General features: G+C 35.2%; 1 protein-coding gene across 2 annotated transcripts in view; it reads left to right on the top strand.

Moving 5' to 3' along the window:
- Positions 1 to 20,569, top strand: part of VIRMA (vir like m6A methyltransferase associated) — an 81,393-nt gene that overhangs the window by 25,510 nt on the left and 35,314 nt on the right. For both annotated transcript variants that reach the window (XM_078153663.1, XM_078153664.1), the window contains 7 exons: positions 4,408 to 4,523; positions 8,552 to 8,638; positions 10,414 to 10,462; positions 12,428 to 12,596; positions 13,816 to 13,941; positions 14,310 to 14,636; positions 18,512 to 19,658. In XM_078153663.1, the coding sequence (XP_078009789.1) occupies positions 4,408 to 4,523; positions 8,552 to 8,638; positions 10,414 to 10,462; positions 12,428 to 12,596; positions 13,816 to 13,941; positions 14,310 to 14,636; positions 18,512 to 19,658 (2,021 nt within the window). The remainder of the gene's footprint in view (positions 1 to 4,407; positions 4,524 to 8,551; positions 8,639 to 10,413; positions 10,463 to 12,427; positions 12,597 to 13,815; positions 13,942 to 14,309; positions 14,637 to 18,511; positions 19,659 to 20,569) is intronic.

Here is a 20,569-nt window from a genome sequence, read left to right as displayed (position 1 = left end):
TGTGGTTCTGAGCAAGTCACTTGAAAGTTCAGTGTCTAGGTAGTCCTCTAAGATTATAAATTGTAGGGAAAATACAAAACCTACATTGGTTGAGGGAGTTTCTTAATCTGAGAGTTTCTAATCTTTAACATTGAAATAGTGCTTTAAGAATTGGAAATTGAGGGGATGGCCATCAATTGGGGAATGGCTGAATAAATTGTGTTGTGTGATTTGGTAGAATACTATTGTGCTATAAAAAATGATGTGCAGGATGCTCTCAGAAAAACCTGGAAAGATTTACATGAGCTGATGCAAAGTGAAATGTACTGTGCACAAAGTAACAGCAATATTGTAAGATGATCAGCTGTGAATGATTTCTATTAGCAATATAATGATCAAAGACAACTCTGAAGGGCTTATGATGAAAGATGCTATCCATCCCCAGAGAAAGAACTGATGGTATCTGAATACAGATTGAAACATACTTTTTTTAAACTTTCTTTATTTTTCTTGAGGTTTTTTTTCCTCCTTTTGGTCCGTTTTCTTTCACATGACTAATATGGCAATGTTTTACATGACTACACATGCATAATTTATGTCTAATTGCTTACCTTCTTAATGGGGGGGTGGGAAGGGAGAAGAAGAGATAATTTGGAACTCAAGAGTTTTAAAAACAAATGTTAACAATTGTTTTTACATGTAACAGGAAAAATAAAATATTAAATTAAAAAAGAAATAGAGCTTTAAGCTTTGCATAGATTTTATTTATATATATATACACACACCCACACCCACACCCACACACATACACACACACACACACACATATACATATACACACACACAATCTTCACAACAGCCCTGTCAGGTTGGGGTTTTTAATTATCTTAATTTTACAGATGATAAAACTGAGGCAGAATGGTTAAGTGACTTGTCACATAGCTAGTGAGTGTTTGAGTCAGGCTACAAAAACAATCCAGTAGCACAATCCCTGCTTTCAAGTAGTTTAACAGCCTCATAGGAGAAGGCAGTAATACAGTATGGGGAGCCAGAGTTAGAAAGGGAAGACGTGGCCAAGGCTATGCTTGGGGAGGCATGGTTTAGATCTGGCTGTAGTAATACAGTGATGGCCTGGTTCTAATCTATGGGTAAGGTAAAAGCTCACCTGGAGTTCTGGCCTAAGGGCTGAAATGAAGGGGGCATGGTTTGGATCTGGCCAGGAAGATATATGGAAGTAGGGACATTGAGAAGGGGAGCAAGTTGTTGGGAAAGATGTGAAGATGTGCTCTAAGCATGTAAAATAATGCCTGGGTGAGAAAACAGGGCTAGATTTTTCAACTGGGGTATAGATTTGAGTGTCTAGCATACAGGTGATATTTGAAGTTATCTGGGGATAACCACTTAACAGTAGGAGATAGCAGGGCAAAAGACTGAGCCTCACAGGGATAATTAGAGGAAAATAAGTACTAATTGTGAAAACCAGAGGAGGGAGCAATCAGGTGCTACTGAGAGGTTAAGGAGAATAATGATGGAGAAAAAATTCATTGGCTTATGTCCTCTCATATCATTTATGTGACCTCAGTTGTAGAATAATGATTCAAAGAGTTATGTCAAGCCCCTGCAAAATTTCAGGAAGTAGGATCTATTATATCTTTGGCCATTTGAAGTACAAACATTTCCGTGCCTGCATCTTTATGAAGGTCTATTTAATATTTCTAGGTGCATGTAACATGCAAGCTATAATAACTAGCTAGCATTAATATGATGCTTTAATATTTTCAAAGCTCATTGTAGATTATCTCACATAATTCTTGCAACAGTCCTGTAAGATAAATGCCTTTATTATCCACATTTTACGAGGAAACTGAATCTGAGAGATATTAAATGATTTGCCCAAGGTCACACAGCTAATGATTGTTTACAGCAGGATTTGAATTCAGGTCTTCTTTTAGCTGATTTCCACCCATCTGCTTCTTTCCACATAAATTTGTCCATTGGAAGGACTTGTGATATGAAAGTTTCAGTAGGAAAAAAGAAAAATTTCTCCTATTCCCCCCCCGCCCATTTTCATCTGGAAAATCAGGTATTAAAGAAAGGAGCCCTTTCTTATGCCAGGCTAAAGATGAAAAGTGGCATAACTGAGAATTATTTTTTTTTCTTTTAAAAAATTATTTATTTATTTTTAGCTTTCAACATTCACTTCCATAAACTTTGGAGTTTTCAGTTTTCTCCCCCTCCCCAAGGTGGCATGCAATCTGATATAGGCTCTACATATGTATTCATATTAAACGTGTTTTCACATTAGTCATGTTGTAAAGAAGTATTAGGACCAATGAGAGGAATCATGAGAAAGAAGAAAGAAAACAAAACAACGAAAGAAAAAAAGAGCAAATGTTATGCTTTGATCTGCATTCAGATTCCATAGTTCTTTCTCTAGATGTGGACAGCATTTTGCATCATGAGTCATTTGGAGTTGTCTTAGATTCTTGCATTGCTGAGAAGAGTCGAGTCAGTGAAAGTTAGTCATTGTACAATGTGGCTGTTACTGTGCTCAGTGTTCTCCTTGGTTCTACTCACTTCACTCAGCATCAGTTCATCTAAGTCTTTCCAACTTTTTCTTTCTTTCTTTTTTTCTTTTTTTTGGCTAGGCAGTGGGATTAAGTGACTTGCCCTGGGTCGCACAGCTAGTGAGTGTTATGTGTCTGAGGTTACATTTGAACTGAAGTCCTCCTGACTTCAGGGCTTGGTACTCTATCCGCTGTGCCACCTAGCTACCCTCAGGTTTTTCTGAAGTCCGCCTGCTCATCATTTCATATAGCACAGTAGTATTCCATTACATTCATATACCACAACTTGTTTAGCCATTCCCCAGTTGATGGGCATCCCCTCAATTTCCAGTTCTTTGCCACCACAGAAAGAGCTGCTATAAACATTTTTGTACATGTGGATCTTTTCCCATTTTTATGATCTTTTTGGGATATAGACCTAGAAGTGGTATTGCTGGGTCAAAGAGTATGCACAGTTTTATAGCCTTTTGGGCATAGTTCCAAATTGTTCTCCAGAATGGTTGAATCAGTTCACAACTCTACCAACAATGCATTAGTGTTCCAATTTTCTTACATCTTCTCCATCTTTTATCATTTTCCTGTTTTATCATGTTGGCCAATCTGATAGGTGTGATGTGATACTTCAGGGTTGTTTTGATTTGCATTTCTCTAGTCAGTAGGGATTTAGAGCATTTTTTCATATGACTATAGATCGCTTTAGTTTTTTTCCTCTGAGAGCTGCCTGTTCATCCTTTGACCATTTGTCAATTGGAGAATTCCAAATATTCTTAGGAATTTGACTCAGTTCTCTATATGTTTTAGAAATGAGACCTTTATCAAGGACACTGGCTGTAAAACTTGCTTCTGCTTTCTGCTTCCCTGCTAATCTTGGTTGAATTGGCTTTGTTTGTGCAAAGACTTTTCAATTTAATGTAATCAAAATTATACATTTTGCATTTCATAATGTTCATTATCTCTTTTTTGGTCATAAATTATTCCAGTCTGATGGGTAAATCATTCCTTGCTTTCCTAATATGCTTGTACTGTCAGCCTTCATTTCTAAATCATGTACCCATTTTGACTTTATCTTGATGTAAGATGTTGTTCTATGCCTATTCCCAGAATTATTAATTATTATTATTTTTACTTTTTGGTGAGGCAGTTGGTGGTAAGTGACTTGCCCAGGGTCACACAGCTAGTAAGTGTCAGGTGTTTGGTCTGAGGCCAGATTTGAACTCAGGTCTTCCTGACTCCAGGGCTGGAGCTATATCCACTAAGTCACCTAGCTGCCCCCCCCCCAATTATTTCTTAAAGAAAAAAGTAAGTATGTAGTGTGTTATCTGTTGCTTGTAAAAGCATGAGACTCCTGGTTGGCCTTGAGGGTCCTTCCTAGCTCTAAATCTATGAAACTATGATTTATCTACTTGGTATATTTTTGACCAGATTAGTTTCCCTTTGCTTTTCAAAACTCTGATAGCCTCTTTTTTGTTTTGGCTTAGATTTGCCATCATTTGGTCTGTATACTGAGGGAATGCCATTAAGTTTACTTTTGTTTTAAGCAAAATATCATGAAGGTAAACATATTAGAAAAAAGCAATATGCAGTCAATTCTAGATTATTCAAGTTAATAGTGGGAAATAATTAAGTTTCTCCAATACCTTAGTGAGATAATATTTTTAGTTTAGGTTTTGAATTACACATCTAGCATTGTAATAAAGTATAAGGAAATGTACATTTTTTTATTGCTATGAAATATATTTTAGTATTACTTGTAAAATTCTGGATGAAAAATAATTTTTATAACGCTTAATCGTGATGATAAAAACTCAGATGTTTTAAAAAGACTTGAATGGACTTGACTTGTTTTGTTTTTTATTTTTAGCAAAGTTCCCATATAGATGTGGTTCGTTTTCCATGTGTGGTTTATATCAATGAAGTCCGTGTCATTCCACCAGGAGTAAGAGCGCATAGTAGTCTGCCTGACAATAGAGCATATGGGTAAGTCTACTTTGCAGATGAAAGATTTGCCCTATATGAAGGATTGAGATGTCTTAAGAGTATGCATTTATCTATTCATTTAACAGTTATTTGACATTTACTGCGTGCCATGCAGTAGAGACACAAAGGTACAAATGAAAGAGTCCTTGCTCGCAAGCAGTGTGTATTCTATAGATAGGAAACAATGAAGAGAATAATTTTTTTCAAGGGAAGGGGAGGGAGGATGGCACAAGCAAGTTAGGAAGATCAGTTAAATCTGTTGTTGGAGGTGACATTTGAGCTGGACCTTGAAGGAAACCAGGCCATGAGTGCTTTCAAGGAATATTGGGTTGGCATGTGCAAAAGCACTGTGACAAAGTGTGGAATGTCCTATGTGAAAAATAGCATGTGGGCCTGGTTGGGTAGATTGTAAAGTATGTAAAGGAGAGTCATGTGCTGTAAGACAGGAAAGGTAGGCCATGGCCACATTGTGAAGAGCATTAAATGCCCAAAAGAGGAGTTTATATTTTAACCTAGAGGCTGTAGGAGATTATTGGAACTTCCTGAACATGAGTGTGACACAGTGAAATGTGAGCTTTAGGAATATTAATTTGGCATAATGAAGCCTGTATTTTTCCATGCAGTACTGAATATATTTTCCCAAATAAACAACTTAAGGTTATTGATCTGCCTTCAAATAGAAATACAATTCAAGTAATATCAAGTTACTGTTTTTCAGCAATGTCAGCTTAATCCATATTTCTTGCTTCAAGACATGCATATTGTAAATTAACCATTTTCTAAAATAAGTGCAATATAGTAAGTTAACTTTTCAAATTTTAGTATAGTTGTATTTGACCTAGCTGGTAGACCATGTGTAAAATTTTTCTTTTTTCTTTTATGTTTTATTCCTGTTTATTTATTTGTTTGTTTGTTTGTTTTTGGTGAGGCAGTTGAGGTTAAGTGACTTGCTCAGGGTCACACAGCTAGTTAAGTGTCAAGTGCCTGAGGCTGGATTTTGAACTCAGGTCCTCCTGACTCCAAGGCCAGAGCTCTATCCACTGCACCACCTAGCTTCCCCTGTTTTTATTTCTTAATAGAAAAATGCTAGCTGTTACAAATAGTAGCTTGTATATTACATGCATCTGGAAAGAGTCTGTGGATCTTCCTAAAGCTGCAGGCATAGAACTGTTCGTACCACAAGAGGCCAAAGGCCTGCTGTATCCCACTTTCTGAAATCATGCAGAGGGATAATGCTGTATAATACTTGACATGTAGTAGGCACTGAAATAAATTCTTATTGACTCATAGAGTTACCTTGTTTAGGTTAAGTTAAAAATAACAAAAACAAAAAAATCAGGCCAGATAGATAAACAATAAGACAGAAACATAACCCTAAACAACCAAAAATCTGCTTTTTAAAACTTTTTATACTATTTAGTTTTAGATAGAACTCATATTAAAAGTCTTTGTCTGAACACCAACTTAGGGATTTTTTAAATTGAAAAATAAAGTTCAACAATGACAAGTTAATTCAAATAATCCTAGATACATTTTTTCCTATTTTTAAAATAATTGCTACCTTTCTATGCACAGACTTCAAAAATAAGACTACCCTTGATGAATTCACAAACTAAAATATTTGACTTCATAATTTTATTCACTAATGCAGACTACAGAAATGGATTTAAACATATTCACTTATAGAGACCTTTGCTAACATAAAAGAAACGATAAATTTCCCTTGTGACAGAATAGCAAAAGGAATACCTGGCTTTTTTCTTTTGAAATACATTTTTATTTATTTTGTTAAATATTTCCCAATTCCATGTGAAAATTTTTAAACATTCATTTTTTTAAAATATTGAATTCCAAATTCTCCCTTTCTCCCATTACTTACTGATTGAGAAGGCAAGCAAGGTGCTATCGATTATACATGTGAAGTCATGTAGAACATTTCCATCTTAGCCATGTTGCAAAACACACAAAACCCAAGAAAAATAAAAAATAAAAAGTATGTTTCAATCTAAACTTAGAGTTTATCAGTTCTCTCTGTAGAGGTGGATAGCAATATCAGGCTTTAAGAATGAGTTCTTCAACACACAGCACCATCATTATCCTAAAACAGCAGTTCTCAAGGTGGGGTCTGGGGGCATCTAGACTCTGTGGAAAACTCAAAGGAAATATGATCTAGTTATTGTCCTCATGAAGGTTATAATTTTGTTGAGACTAGAAAAAGTAATTTAAGATTTAGTCTGGAAGGACTTCTTCACTTCAGTGCTCTGATGTGTGGTCAGCGCATGATGTGTCATGGCACAAAGATGGTTCTGGGTTCTCTGTGTCACTGCATGCAAACCCTGCCAGGCTTTAATGGAGGGAAAGTCTTTGAGACTGGAAGACCAGCTTGGCTTAGTTTGGAGAGGCTCAATGTTAGAAGGTTGGCTGCTTGATGGCTAATTATTTTCATAATAGCAGTAATGCCATCCATTATGATGGAATTTGTGATGGAATCATAAATTTGTGACATGTTGAAGACTCTAACAAACTAGGACAGCAGAATTTATAAGGCTTTTGAAATGGATCAGTTGTATGGGATGCATTTACCCTTGTTATATATACCATGACTCATTCTTACTTTGATTTGAAATGTGACAGCTTTTTAGAGTGAAAAATATCAGGTGGCCAGAAGGGAAAATTATGTAAATAATGATAGTACTCAGCTTTGCAAAGAAGTTAATTTTGTATACTGTCTGGTACTCAGTATCTTCTAATATGCTATCAAAAACCTCTGTATCACTGTTTTAGCACTTACCTGAGCAAACAGAACTACTGTAGTTGTCGAACCTCAGTCCTTCATGTCTGTTCCTCAACTCTTTCTGAGTGGATTGTCGTGAGAAGGGGACATGTAGTATTTTATTATTATCCTTGCCCTGAACTCTGTGATTTGTCACACTTGAATACAGAGTTTTTTTTCTTTAGTTTAAGGTATGAGAGCAGAGGATTCATTTGGGTTGGTGATCAGTTGTATTTTATTTTTAAAATTTAAGTGAAAATTTAAAAAAAGTATACATGCATAGAGAGATTTTCATAAAAAGTTTTAGATGTGATTTTATCACAGTGGTATATAACAGTATAATGTAAGCATTTTAAAGGATATAAAAGCACTATACAAATGCAAGGAATATTAGCTTTCAAATGAAACCATTTATATAGGTAAATTTTTTAACGACATAAATTTGGAGATTAAGAAAGGAGGGGACATGACCTGTGATTTCACTGATGCAAGGAAACTCTCAACCAATACTCATCCCCTGATCTGCAACTTACAAACTTTCAGAATTACCTGGGGACATTGGGAGGTTAAATAACTTGACCACGCATGCAGTCAGTTGGGACATGAAGCTAGATCTCTTTTTTCCAAGTTGGAACCATAGATTTAAAAAAAAAATTTATTACTAATTTATCAGTATTCAGTGAGGTAGTGAATGGTGGCCATGTATGCTTCCCAAAAGTCTTAGCTACTGTTGTAAAGGAGTCCAAGTCGGAGGTATGCTGTATAAATAGCAAGGTTCTCCAGGGTCTCCTTTGTTCACATCACCTCATTTTGATTGCATTAAGACCCAGAGTATTATAGGGCCTCCACAGTAAGGTCCATGGCTTCAGTAGATTGCCCTAATGAGCCACGCATGCAAGAAAGTGAAGAGGGACCGCTTGGACTGTGATAAGCAGTTGGATGGTACATAGGTACATATATCATAATTTCTGTAGATAATAATTGAGATCCAGACTGAATGGATTGCAGAGAGTGGCTCTGTGACTTCTTAGGTTCTTTGATTCTCTGAGCATGCTGGCTTGCATTTGGGTAACATAATGTTTTCCATGATCTCATGTGAGTCTCTGACGGACAAATGCAATTTTTTAAGATGCAGGATTCATTCAGTGATACTGTATAGCTGTGAATTATAGGGTGTCATGATTTTTAAAGAATCTGAATTTTTTTGTTTTTCTAAATTTCCTCTTTGTTTTAATCTCATCTGTTTTGTTCCCAGGGAAACCTCTCCACATACGTTTCAGCTGGACTTTTTCTTCAACAATGTAAGCAAACCAAGTGCTCCCGTTTTTGATAGGTTGGGAAGGTACGTATTTGTCAGGTTATTTCATTAGAGATTAATAGTTTCTAGCGCAGCTTCTAGCGCAGCACTATTGGTCCCTTTTCATTCATTAAAGGAACAATGTGGGAGTGTGTTTCTTTGATCTAAATTATTTGTGACATTAATTATCTGTAACTTTGAAGAAATTTTAGTCTCCCAAAGGGTATACTGAATTTAGTTTTCTTAGACCACTTTTTTAAAGTATGATTTCAAAATCTGTATGAAAAATTTGTTAAATTTGTATGGAATGTTATTTGTAATATTACTTGGAAATTGTCCATAAATGATGTTTTTTATCTGGAAGATAATTTTCAGGTGATGAGATAAATATTTTATGATATGGTAGTAGCTAAAAATCTGTCAGAATTTTTTCAGTTCTTTGAGAACAAACTATTAAGTTCTCTATCTTCTGCCTTCTCTTTTAGATAGACCTTTATAAGAATTGTTTTAGTTACCTTTTTAAACAGTTTTGTGTATGTTAAATTTGTTAAAAATTTGGATTCTTCAAACTGCACAGGCATTCTGATAGTAGGGAATAAAACAGGTAATAAAAATAACCTAATTGAGTTAATCAATTGGAAGAAAGTATTTTAAAAAAATCAGTGATTCTTTTTCTTCTTTGTAGTAGAACAGAATTTCTTATTTTGGGCGTCACAGACTCTCCCAGATATCCGTAGATTTTTTTTTTTAGTGAGGCAATTGGGGTTAAGTGACTTGCCCAAGGTCACACAGCTAGTACATGTCAAGTGTTTGGTCTGAGGCTGGATTTGAACTCAGGTCCTCCTGACTTCAGGACCGGTGCATAGACAGATTTCACGGGTGGTGGTTGGAATGGTGGTGTCAGTGGGGTGTGTCATCTGTGAACTTGGATGGGAAAAAAATCATACTTATTTTCTTTAACCTCTAATTGAAATGTAGTATTTCCTTCAACTATGAATGTAGACAACAAGCCACAGTAGTAAGAGCAGTCTGAACCATGATTTTGTTAGCAATAGAAATTAGAGATATTTTCATATTATGTTACAGTTTTTCCAGAAATTTTCAAATATCATTTATGCGCATTGCTACTTTGAAATGACTGTAGTTATTAGACCCCATTGTGATTAGTGATAGATTGAACGTGATCCATTGATCACAATCTTCCTGTCTATAGATGTTTATGCTTCACTGGACTCCCATGACACAAAAAAGATTATAAACTCTACCTAGAGAGGACTTTGCATTTTTAAAAAAGAAGCTGTTAGAATGAGAGAAAATAATGTTAAAGTTCATAGAGAAATTTCTTCATTATGAGAATTTACCATTCAGGTATACTGAAGTAAAGTGTCTTACTAGTTTCATGCATTTTTTTCATTGGCTTGTCTTTGTTGTACTATCACATTCTGCTTGTCTTAGGACTAGCAAAGATGAATTTGCTTGCAGTGTTTGAAAAGTTAAAAATTTTTTTGAACTGTAAGAAGATGTTTAGGAGAATATTAGTTCATGTAGGATAAAAGTAACTAATTTGTATATTCTAAAATCCTTATTCTAGTTGAAACCTACTTGTTAAGACAGTGTTTTTCTTGTTTTGATCCTGGTGTTACTTTGAAATTGTATATTTTACGTTTATTACCTAGCATCTTGATGAGTTTTTGGTAAGAGGTAAAAATATTTTTAATGTACTAATTACTGTCATTACTAAATTATTATGGTAATGACTTGAATATTTTATGAACAGTGTTGCATATGAAATTATGTTTTTATTCTTACTCTTTTGGTAGCCTGGACTATGATGAAAACACCTCTATCATCTTTAGACCTAATGCAAAGGTAAAGTGAAAGCCCTCTTCATTTTTAAATCCCACCTATCATTTGAATTTTTGATGAGTTCCAGTTCTTCCTCTTGAATTTAAAAATTGAATCTGTATAAACCAGGGATTATAGAATGCCTGTTTAGCTAGATCAGGTGCTGCTCAGCAAAGGATCTCCTACTTTATCTACTTTTGGACCCAGAAGTGATTTTAAGTATGGTAGAAAACAACATAGTTCTGTGCCTATCCTGCCTTTTGTTCCTCTAGTAAACAGATGGCCCAACGTCTCTTCTTTTCCCTGTTTCCATTTAGGTGGGCAAGTATAGAAGAGGGTAGGCGAGTAAGTCACTGTGAGACACATTATTCTACATTATACTTTTGTGTGGTTGACTTAAGGTTGTTATTTTGTGAAAAGTGAATATTTTAATATATTCTTCCAACACATCAGAATGAGTTTATATTCCTGTTTTTAAAAATGGAAAGTAGTTTCTGGAAGTGTCTCATCCGAATATTGGAAGGAAATTGAAAGAAGTCTTTAGTATGATCAGTACTCTAAACCCTTCAGGGTAGGAGAAAGAGCCATCGAAGAGCTCTATAATGTTGTAAGGACCTTTTAGAGTGTTTTCACCCATACTACGTAATCTTTTGCAAGTTTTTGGTCTTTACATATTGATTTTTTTCCTCTTTTTTGATCTTCCACTCAAAAGGTTAATCTAAGAGGCACTGTTGTTAAGCACTTCCTTAGAATACACCTTAGGTTCTTCATCTGGTATTCCATCCCTTTCAAAACTACTGTGGTCTTGATATTTGTTGTTTAGTAGTGGACATGATAATCCTGTTATATCCCTTGAGGAAATTATTTCATTCATTAGGAGCTTTGTCCTTATTGTCACTTTATGTAGTGTGGTAGAATGCAGAGAGTACTGGACTGAGTCAGTCTCGTTTTGCTACTAATCCTTAATGGGATATTGGGAAAGTCAACCTTATAGATTCTGTTTTTGAAATGGAGATATTTGCCATATTTACCTTAGATAGTTGTTGTGAGGATCAAATGAAAAGTCTAAAAGTGCTTTGAAAAACTATAGAATGTTGTATAAGTATAAAGTATGGTTTTTTCTCAAAGAATGAGTAATAGAATAACATAAAAATGTTGGCCTATTGAGATGAAAGTTTCCATTTAAATTTCTTATGACTTAAGGACCAGCCAGCCTAGCTTGTTATTAGAAGAGTGGCTGTTGGGTGATTTATTTCTTTTTAGCCATAACACCTTTTGAAGATTTTTCTGCTTAGGAATAAAGGAGTTACATTATGTGTCAGTGTAGAGAGATGCCATAATGACAACAATGGATTTTTTAGTATTGAGGTAGCTTACTTAGGCAAATAGCTTGTTTTATGGTGCATTGTGAGGATAGGGATATTTAAATTGTTGTTTTGTCAGTGTTTTCATTTGATCATTCTTTCTGCATAGTCATGAATAAAGTCTGATTTGCACTTTTGCACCTTTGTAATAAATTCTATAAGGAAATGAGGGCGATTTATGCTTTTTATGAGTCTCATTGGAATCTTTACTTGTTATAGTCCTGTAGGTTTTTATAATTGTCACACTTCATTTCATCTTCATTCTGTGGAGCTACCTTGGGATTTGGGAAGATGAATTCTTTAGAGAGCACAGATGAAATAATGTGTAGAATTTTGAAGAACTTAAAGATATTGGACATGTGTATACTTCCGGGGCCCATAGTTGTAAAATTTACTATCTAGAGAAATACTGAGTCTTTATCATTCCATTTAATTTTCATTCCTGAATTTTCAGTATATTTTGAATAATAATTTTAGTTAGAACCTAGGAATAGTATTTGTTCTCAACTTAGCTGCAGTCATATTTAAATTTTAATTCAACCTTTAACCTTTTGCTCCTTTAGCTGTAGTTATATTTAAATTTTAATTCAACCTTTAACCTTTTGCTCCTTTTTAAAAAAATCAGGTAAATACTGATGGCTTGGTCCTAAGAGGTTGGTACAACTGTCTGACACTAGCAATATATGGATCAGTCGATAGAGTAATAAGTCATGATAGAGACTCCCCTCCGCCACCACCTCCACCTCCACCTCCTCCCCAGCAACAGCCAAGTGTAAAAAGAACTCCAAAACATGGTAAGCACTACAGAATTTCCTGGAAACAATGAAATCTGTATGAAGAGTTTTATGTTTTTCCAATTAAAATAAGAAAAATTTTACTGCATTTGGACGTGGCATCATACTTCGGATATATATTAGCCTCAGCTCAGCTTTCTTTTCTGTATAGCCATGTTGTTAGATATATCCATTTTTATTTCCCCAGTGTTCTTCAAAAGAGCATGCTTTAAAGAAAATCTACTAGAATTGATTTAAAAAAGTAAATTTAGTGAAAGTAGAATATACAATAAAACTAGAGTCCATTGTGGAAATGTGGAAATGATTTCATAAAGATATAGAAGAATAGGGAATGGGTTTAGTATGAATTTTTGGAAGACCTATTTTAATTGAATTTTTCAAAATAATACACAAAATGCATTTTTAGCAGTTTAAATATTGATAAAGCATCCTCTTGATGGAACTTAATTCTCTTATAGTCTAATATTGTCATTAAATGGAAGGGAAGGAAATTGAGAACTTCTGATTGTTAGCTTCTTGCCTTTTATAGATTATGGAGCTGATGTCCAGAGAAACTTATTTCTCTTTCCCATTTGGTTCTGTGTACAATAGGCTGTTTAAGGGCACATGACAAAATTATGTGGAGGTCAGTGTGAAAATGTGATTTGCTTTACCAAAATTTGCTTTAGAGTAAACTTTTTTTGGGGGGGGATTAAGTGACTTGCCCAGAGTCACACAGCTAGTGAGTGTTATGTGTCTGAGGCTGGATTTGAACTCAGGTCCTCCTGACTCCAGGGCTGGTGCTCTATCCCCTTTGCCACCTAGCTGCCCCTACATTAAACTTTTAAGGAACACTTATCTTACATAAGTTATTGTGTATCTCTGTTTTGACCCTTGTGTGATGTTGAAGTTTGTAGTGTATGTACTTGAGGGCTCATTTAATGCCTTTGAGAAGTAGATTAGCATTATGTTTTTGTTAGTATTCGTATGTGCCTTTCTGAAATCTGATTTCTGGAAACACAGGTTAATTTGCAAAATATTGAGAAACATGAAGGAAAATTTTATCATCTTGTTCAGTTGAGTAGATTACAAGTTCAAATATTGAGACTTTTTTTGGCCATGTATTGCATTCAGATGAGATACTGTATATAAAGTACTTTGCAAACCTCAAAATGCTGTATACATTTATTATCATTTTGTACTTTACATGAAAGCACCTTTTTTTCTAATAAAAATATAGCTGATGGTGAGAAAGAAGAGCAATTTAATGGAAGTCCTCCAAGGCCACAGCCCCGAGGACCAAGGACTCCTCCAGGACCCCCTCCACCAGATGATGATGATGAGGATGAACCTCTGCCAGTACCAGGTACAAGTAGAATCAGGGTTACTTCATTTTTCAGTTTTTTGATTAGGACCAACAAGCATATATTATAAGTGGGAAAATTTTCAGTATTACTTAGTAGTTGAAGGTAAAAATATTTTGGTAGAAAAAAGACAATAAAGTGTTCTTAGAGCACCATAAATATACTTTTTGTGGTATCTTACAGTATAGTATAATTTGGTCTTACTTGGTGAGATATATTTGTAACGATCAGTGATAACCACTGACTGTTCTCTACCTAGTCATTAGTGAGAATTAAGTATTAGGAAATATTTGCTAAAGATAAACAATTTTTTTCTTTCATTCTGTTTAAAACATTAAAATTGCTATCTTAAAAAAAATCTAATTTTCAGTGGTTGGTGAAAAAGAAGATGATGCTCCTCAACGAGAAGATTACTTTGAGCCCATTTCTCCTGATCGGACTTCCGTTCATCAGGAAGGGCAGTATTCAGATGAAGGTGAAGTAGAAGAGGATCAGCATGAGGAAGGTGAAGATGAAGAAGATGTAGATGTTGAAGAAGAGGAGGATGAAGATGAGGAAGATGGACATACAGTAGAAAGTATCCCAGAGGAAGAAGATGAAGAAGAAGAGGAGGAAGAAGGAGAAGATGAAGGAGAGGAGGAGGATGATGAAGAAGAAGAAGGTGAAGGAGAAGAAGAAGAAGAAGAAGAAGGTGAAGGTAGGTATTTTAGCAAAGTAATAAAACTCCTAAAAAAAAGTAAGAATTCCAATTTATACATTTAGAAATTTGGGAATAAAAATAGTCAGTTTTTAGTTTAATGATAAAGTGTGACATAGAGTCTTTCTTACGGTGTTTGATGGGCTTCGATTTTGAATGAAGGAATGAAAAAGGATTATGCATTTTCTCTTTGGCATATACTATGCCAGATGTTGGGGCTACAAACACAAAAGTGAAGACAGTCCCTGCCTTCGAGGATCTTTCATTCTATTAAAGGAAGCTACCATATACACAAGAGGAGTGGCCAAGGAGGAATGTTTGGTTTGGAATGTTATAGGGATGGTGAGTTAGAGCCATAATGAAGTTGATTGATGCACACTTACCAGGAGCAAGGATGGAGTTGTTTTTATTATAGTTCCTGAACCGGAAAAGAAATGTGGATTTGGTGGGGTAGAGGGTGAGGGTGGAACAAGGAAGAGGTTGCTTAATGTGGTGGCCAGCCATTAAAGTCTGCCTGAAACTTGGCCCAGAGACAGTCATGAATCAGCATCTTTTGATAGCAAGAATTTGCTAGCGATTTAAGTTTGATACACTTATTTTTATGGTTAAAGGAAACTTCATGACATTCAGGAATCCTAGGCTTTGGTTTTAGTTTTTAGATTGCATTTTGCTCTTAAATTTGCGAGTGCGTGCATGTGTTTGACAGGCACATGCCTTTCTGTATGTGTGTATGTATGTATACACATATATACATATGTACACACACATACACATACACAGAGTCCAGGATTGTGATTTCATCTGTATAGGAATCTCTCATAAAGTCTTTTTACTTTGTGATTCTCCAACTGTTTTGCATCTTATAGCCCAAGTCAGTTCTCTGAGGCCCTTAGAGGTAAAGTTACTTACCAGTGGTTACATAGCTAGTGCAAGTCAGAGGCAGGACTTTGACCTAGATCTTCATAACTGATGTCAGCATTCTGTCTGCTGCCTATGAATGGAAAGATCAAAGAGGGGAAAGCATCATATGAAAAGTTTTGAATTTAGATGCTTTACTTAACTCTTGCTTGTTTTCCAAGTAGGGATAGGTACTGGACCTTAGATTTCATTGATGGAGAGAACTCTGGGTTCTCAACCAGGGCATATTGGTGCCTTCTCTTATTTGTAGTTTTAGAGAGCTGCTGAGACACTAAGAAGTCAGGTGATTTGCTCAGAGTTACACAGCTAGTGTGTGTCTGAGACGGGACTTGAACCCAGGTCTTCCTGGCTTTGAGGCAGTCTCCCTGTTTAGTGTACCATGTTGCTTCTCATCTACATGGCTTTTTATACATTCTTCATTGTAACAGGTGACATTGAGATTGTTAGGAGAACAAACACAATCAGGAACTTTTTATGTTAAAAAAAAAAAGAAAAACTGGTTGATTTGATTCCTAAGACAGGACAGCTGGTTAATCTCTTAGTAGAAATATCATGTCAACCTTGCCAGCTGCTGGCCTGGCCAGGCCAAATAGTTTTGAGCCTTAGAAAATGCTAAAGTGTGAGAGAACTATTCTGAAAATCAACCCTTCAAAAAAACCCCTAAGTTTTAAAATAAGTAGCCCTTTAGGCCTGTGGATATTTAAATGAAATATGTAAAAATAGCATTAGAGAGTAAGTGAAAGCTGTAGAGGTCAGTGTTTCAGCAGAAGCCGACTGGCAAAGGTTACATGAGGTCAAAGACCATTAAGTTGCTGTAGAACAACAACTCATGTGGGACATGGAGCAGAGGATAATGAAGAGACTTCTGAACTACATAGAGCAGGGTTTATTAAATCTTATAAGCTCTTTTAAAAATAATTACTCTTTTAAAAATAATTACCTCTTTAAAAAGAGGCCATGATTAATTTTGAATACTTGGCATTTTCTTATTAATTTTCAAAGTTGTAGGTCAACATCATATGTTTTTTTCTAGCTAAAAAGTTTTGTTCATCAGTTTATAAGTGTTTAGAATCCTCTAGTGTTTTAAGATAACTATATATAATTATTTTTGTATTCAGTCAGTCCATCACCTAGCGTTTATTATGTGCCAGGATCTGTGCTAAGTGTTGGAGATACAAAGAAAGACAAAAAAAAAAATTAGTTCCCGCTCTCAAGGAGCTCACAGTAAAGGAGACAATATGCAAACAACTATACAAACAAGGTATACACAGGTAAATTTGGGGTAGTCTCAGAGGGAAGGCACTAAGAAAAGACTAGGAAGATCCTCTTGCAGAAAGTGGAAGTTTAGCTGAAACTTTAGGGAAGATAAGGAGGGAGAGAAAGTTCCAGGCTTGGATGACACCTATTGACAGTGCTTAGAATTGGAGATGGAGTGTTGGGTGTTAGGAGTTCCTACTGAGCTAGAAAATGTAAATCCCAAATTTTGTTGAGGAAAAATTGTTTTTCATGAGATCTAAACTAATTGTAATTGAATATAAAGATGACATGGTATTCCTTACAGTGTTTAATTAAGTTTTGAGTTCTTCAGACATATTTTTGAAGGAGTGTTATTATTTACTGGTTTAAAAATGTGAGCTACCTCTCAGTCTTTCTGAAAATTTGATAATTTTTTCATAAAAATTTAACATGTCATTTTTATTTTATGAGTTGAGTGAATATAACTTGGAAAAACAAAGGTAGTAGACACAGCAAATTCATTTTTTTGAAACAAAAATAAGTTTGAAAAAGAAACATACTTTATTAATGTCTTATTTCTCCTGAAATATAGGGAGATTATATGAAATTAGTTTATTTCATTTCAACCCTACACTTGCTTTTGTAGAAGATGGAAACTCCAAAGAAGCTTCCTATTAATATGGCTGACAAGAAGAGAAAATATTTACTAATATAAAAACTGGTCCTATGTTGTTTTGGGGCACATCCCTTTATTATTTCTTAATTTCATCATTTAGGGTCATTTTATTCTTCAAGTAGTTGTCTTTCTTTCACAGTGTTTACTTTAGTTTTCATATGCTGCTTACTATGTCATAGAATTTGAGGTTAGAAGGAACTACTTACCTGATTTTTGTTCTACCCTTTTTTTTGTTCTACCGTTTGTGAAACTGACGAATGGCAAAGTTTAAAAATAAAGAAAAATGTTCAATTTCAATAAAGATTTAATTTTCTACAAATTGTAAACATATTAATTTTAAGTCCTTAAGATTTAGATTAAGACTTTAATTCCCAGACTTAGGAGACTTTTTGGCAAAGTGAAGCCTGAACTAATATTTTATCTACAAAGTCCATTGTTTTCAGTATCAACACACTCAGGGTTCTTTTTTTGAAGCTGAATAGTTTAAAAATTCTTTTTGCTCTTGTCACTGTTTTGTTTCCTTTTCTATCTCTCTGTCCTCAAATGATAACTTTTTATCAGTTACAGGAAAGTCTGGGAAAGAGAATTTTTTTGGTATCTTTTTTCTTTCTAAACAGCAATTAAAAATTGTAGTTTTTACTATTCAGTAAGCTAAAAGGATCCAGACTTTAAGCAGGAACTTTGGGATACTTTTAGCCTGTTATTTCATTGATTTGGATACTTATTTGCATGGACACATCTTGTAATTTCTCTGTTCTTTGTGAATTTCTGTGGCTCCAGAAATTCATTATGTGGTGTGGCAACCTTCTTGTGATGAACAAATTCAGACTTAGCTAAGCCATACTTTAGATGACAGGTATAAATATCATTAAGGAGTCCATATATTCTTCAGAGTGTTTTCAGCTTGGTAGACTGTGCTAGAGCATGTGCTCTTCTTTAGAGCAGTCTTCAAGAAGTTCCATGCTGTCATGAAAGAAATATCAAGGGATTATTATTTTGTGGAGGAATTTTGTCATGCTTACATATTATTTTAACTTATTTTCAGGAGATGATGGCTATGAGCAAATTTCTAGTGATGAAGATGGAATTGCTGATTTAGAACGTGAGACGTTTAAATATCCGAACTTTGATGTTGAATATACTGCTGAGGATTTAGCTTCAGTGCCTCCAATGACATATGATCCGTATGACAGAGAACTTGTACCACTTGCATACTTTAGCTGCCCATACAAGACGACTTTTGAAATTGAAGTCAGCAGAATGAAAGACCAAGGTCCTGATAAAGAAAATTCAGGGGCAGTAGAAGCTTCAATAAAGTTAATGGAACTCTTAGAACTATATCAGGAAGATAGAGGTGCAAAGTGGGTCACAGCTTTGGAAGAAGTTCCAAGTTTAATAGTAAAAGGATTAAGTTACTTGCAGTTCAAAAACACACAGCAAGACTATATTGGCCAGCTGGTAGATTGGACCATGCAGGCCTTGAATTTACAAGTAGCTCTCCGTCAGCCCATCGCCTTAAATGTCCGACAGCTCAAAGCTGGGACTAAATTAGTGTCTTCACTAGCAGAATGTGGGCCTCAAGGAGTGATGGGACTTTTACAAGCAGGAGTTATCAGTGGATTGTTTGAACTGCTGTTTGCTGATCATGTATCATCTTCTCTTAAGCTAAATGCTTTTAAAGCCTTGGACAGTATTATTAGTATGACTGAGGGCATGGAGGATTTTTTAAGAGGCAGACAGGACTTACATGAAAAGAGTGGTTATCAGAAACTTTTGGAGCTCATACTCTTGGATCAGACTGTGCGAGTAGTCACTGCTGGTTCTGCTATTCTCCAGAAATGTCACTTCTATGAGATTCTCTCTGAAATTAAAAAATTTGGTGATCAGTTGGCAGAGAGGTCTTCTATTCCTAACCACAGTGAGTCTGAGCAGGACACAGACCCCAGACTTGAGAGAACAAACTCTGAGTATGAAAATGAAATGGAGGCTTCTTTGGATATGGTTCATCTTTTGGAATCCTCTCTTATAACTGAAGGGGAGATAGAGAAGCTTATTAATCTCTTAGATGAAATCTTCCACTTAATGGAGACTGCACCTCACACAATGGTTCAGCCTCCTGTGAAGTCATTCCCGACAATGGCAAGGATTACTGGGCCTCCAGAGAGAGATGATCCATATCCTGTCCTATTCAGGTAAGATTCCTTTATTTTTATTTTTTAATTAAATATTTATTAGAAACAGCATTAAACTTAAATGCAAACAATTAAGCTTAGGTTTTTCATCCTACTGTTATAGATAGCTAGCAGTTTTTTCTTTTTTAAAAGAAAAGCCAGCTGTTAAAGGAGGTTTAAAGAAAATAATTGCCTTTTTGGGAAAAGTATCATCTGATTATGAAGAGTTTGTAGACTTTGGAGTACATTCTCTCAGAATACCCTAGCACTGTTTCCCAAGGGCTGAACTCACAGAGGCGCTGTGAGATATTTAAATTTTCAGCCTTAATAATGCAACTGTTAGGTTCATTTGGCCCAGGGTCATTGTGAAAAAGATTACTAAGAGTACTGCAAACCAAGAAAGGTCGGGAACTTAAGCACTAGCACAAATTCTTGAAATGTTGTGACTGACTTTTCTTTCATATCCCCTTAAGAACCATAAAAACAGCTGATATGGATGCAAGTTGATTTGTAAATGGACATCATCTACAGAACAGTGTAATAATTGACATCTGTAATGTTACTGAATTATCAAGACAAGTTTAAATAATGTGGAGTATACTCGAGTCAGGAATGTAATACATTTTGAGTAATAGTATGGTAGGTAGATTTATAGTTGACTGAATGACTCTCTCCACAAAGACTTAATGGCTCGTTCATTGTTACCCTGAATAACAGTCTCTGATGGTGTTTGCAGCCTTCTGTCATGTTAACATTTTTATCAGGGACTTCCTTGGATGAAGATGTAGATGAGATATTTATCAAATGTGGGGTTGATTCAAAGTTGGAATGGTTAGCTAATGATGTTGACGACATTATCAGGATCTAAAATAGGTGGACAGATTGGCATCATAAACAAAATTTAACAAGAATTATTTTTTGAGTTAAAATTT

The sequence above is a fragment of the Phascolarctos cinereus genome, unplaced genomic scaffold (genome assembly GCF_003287225.1).
Source record: "Phascolarctos cinereus isolate Bilbo 61053 unplaced genomic scaffold, phaCin_HiC Scaffold_4;HRSCAF=312, whole genome shotgun sequence".
NCBI lineage: Eukaryota > Metazoa > Chordata > Mammalia > Diprotodontia > Phascolarctidae > Phascolarctos > Phascolarctos cinereus.
This window is presented reverse-complemented; position numbering and strand designations above follow the sequence as displayed.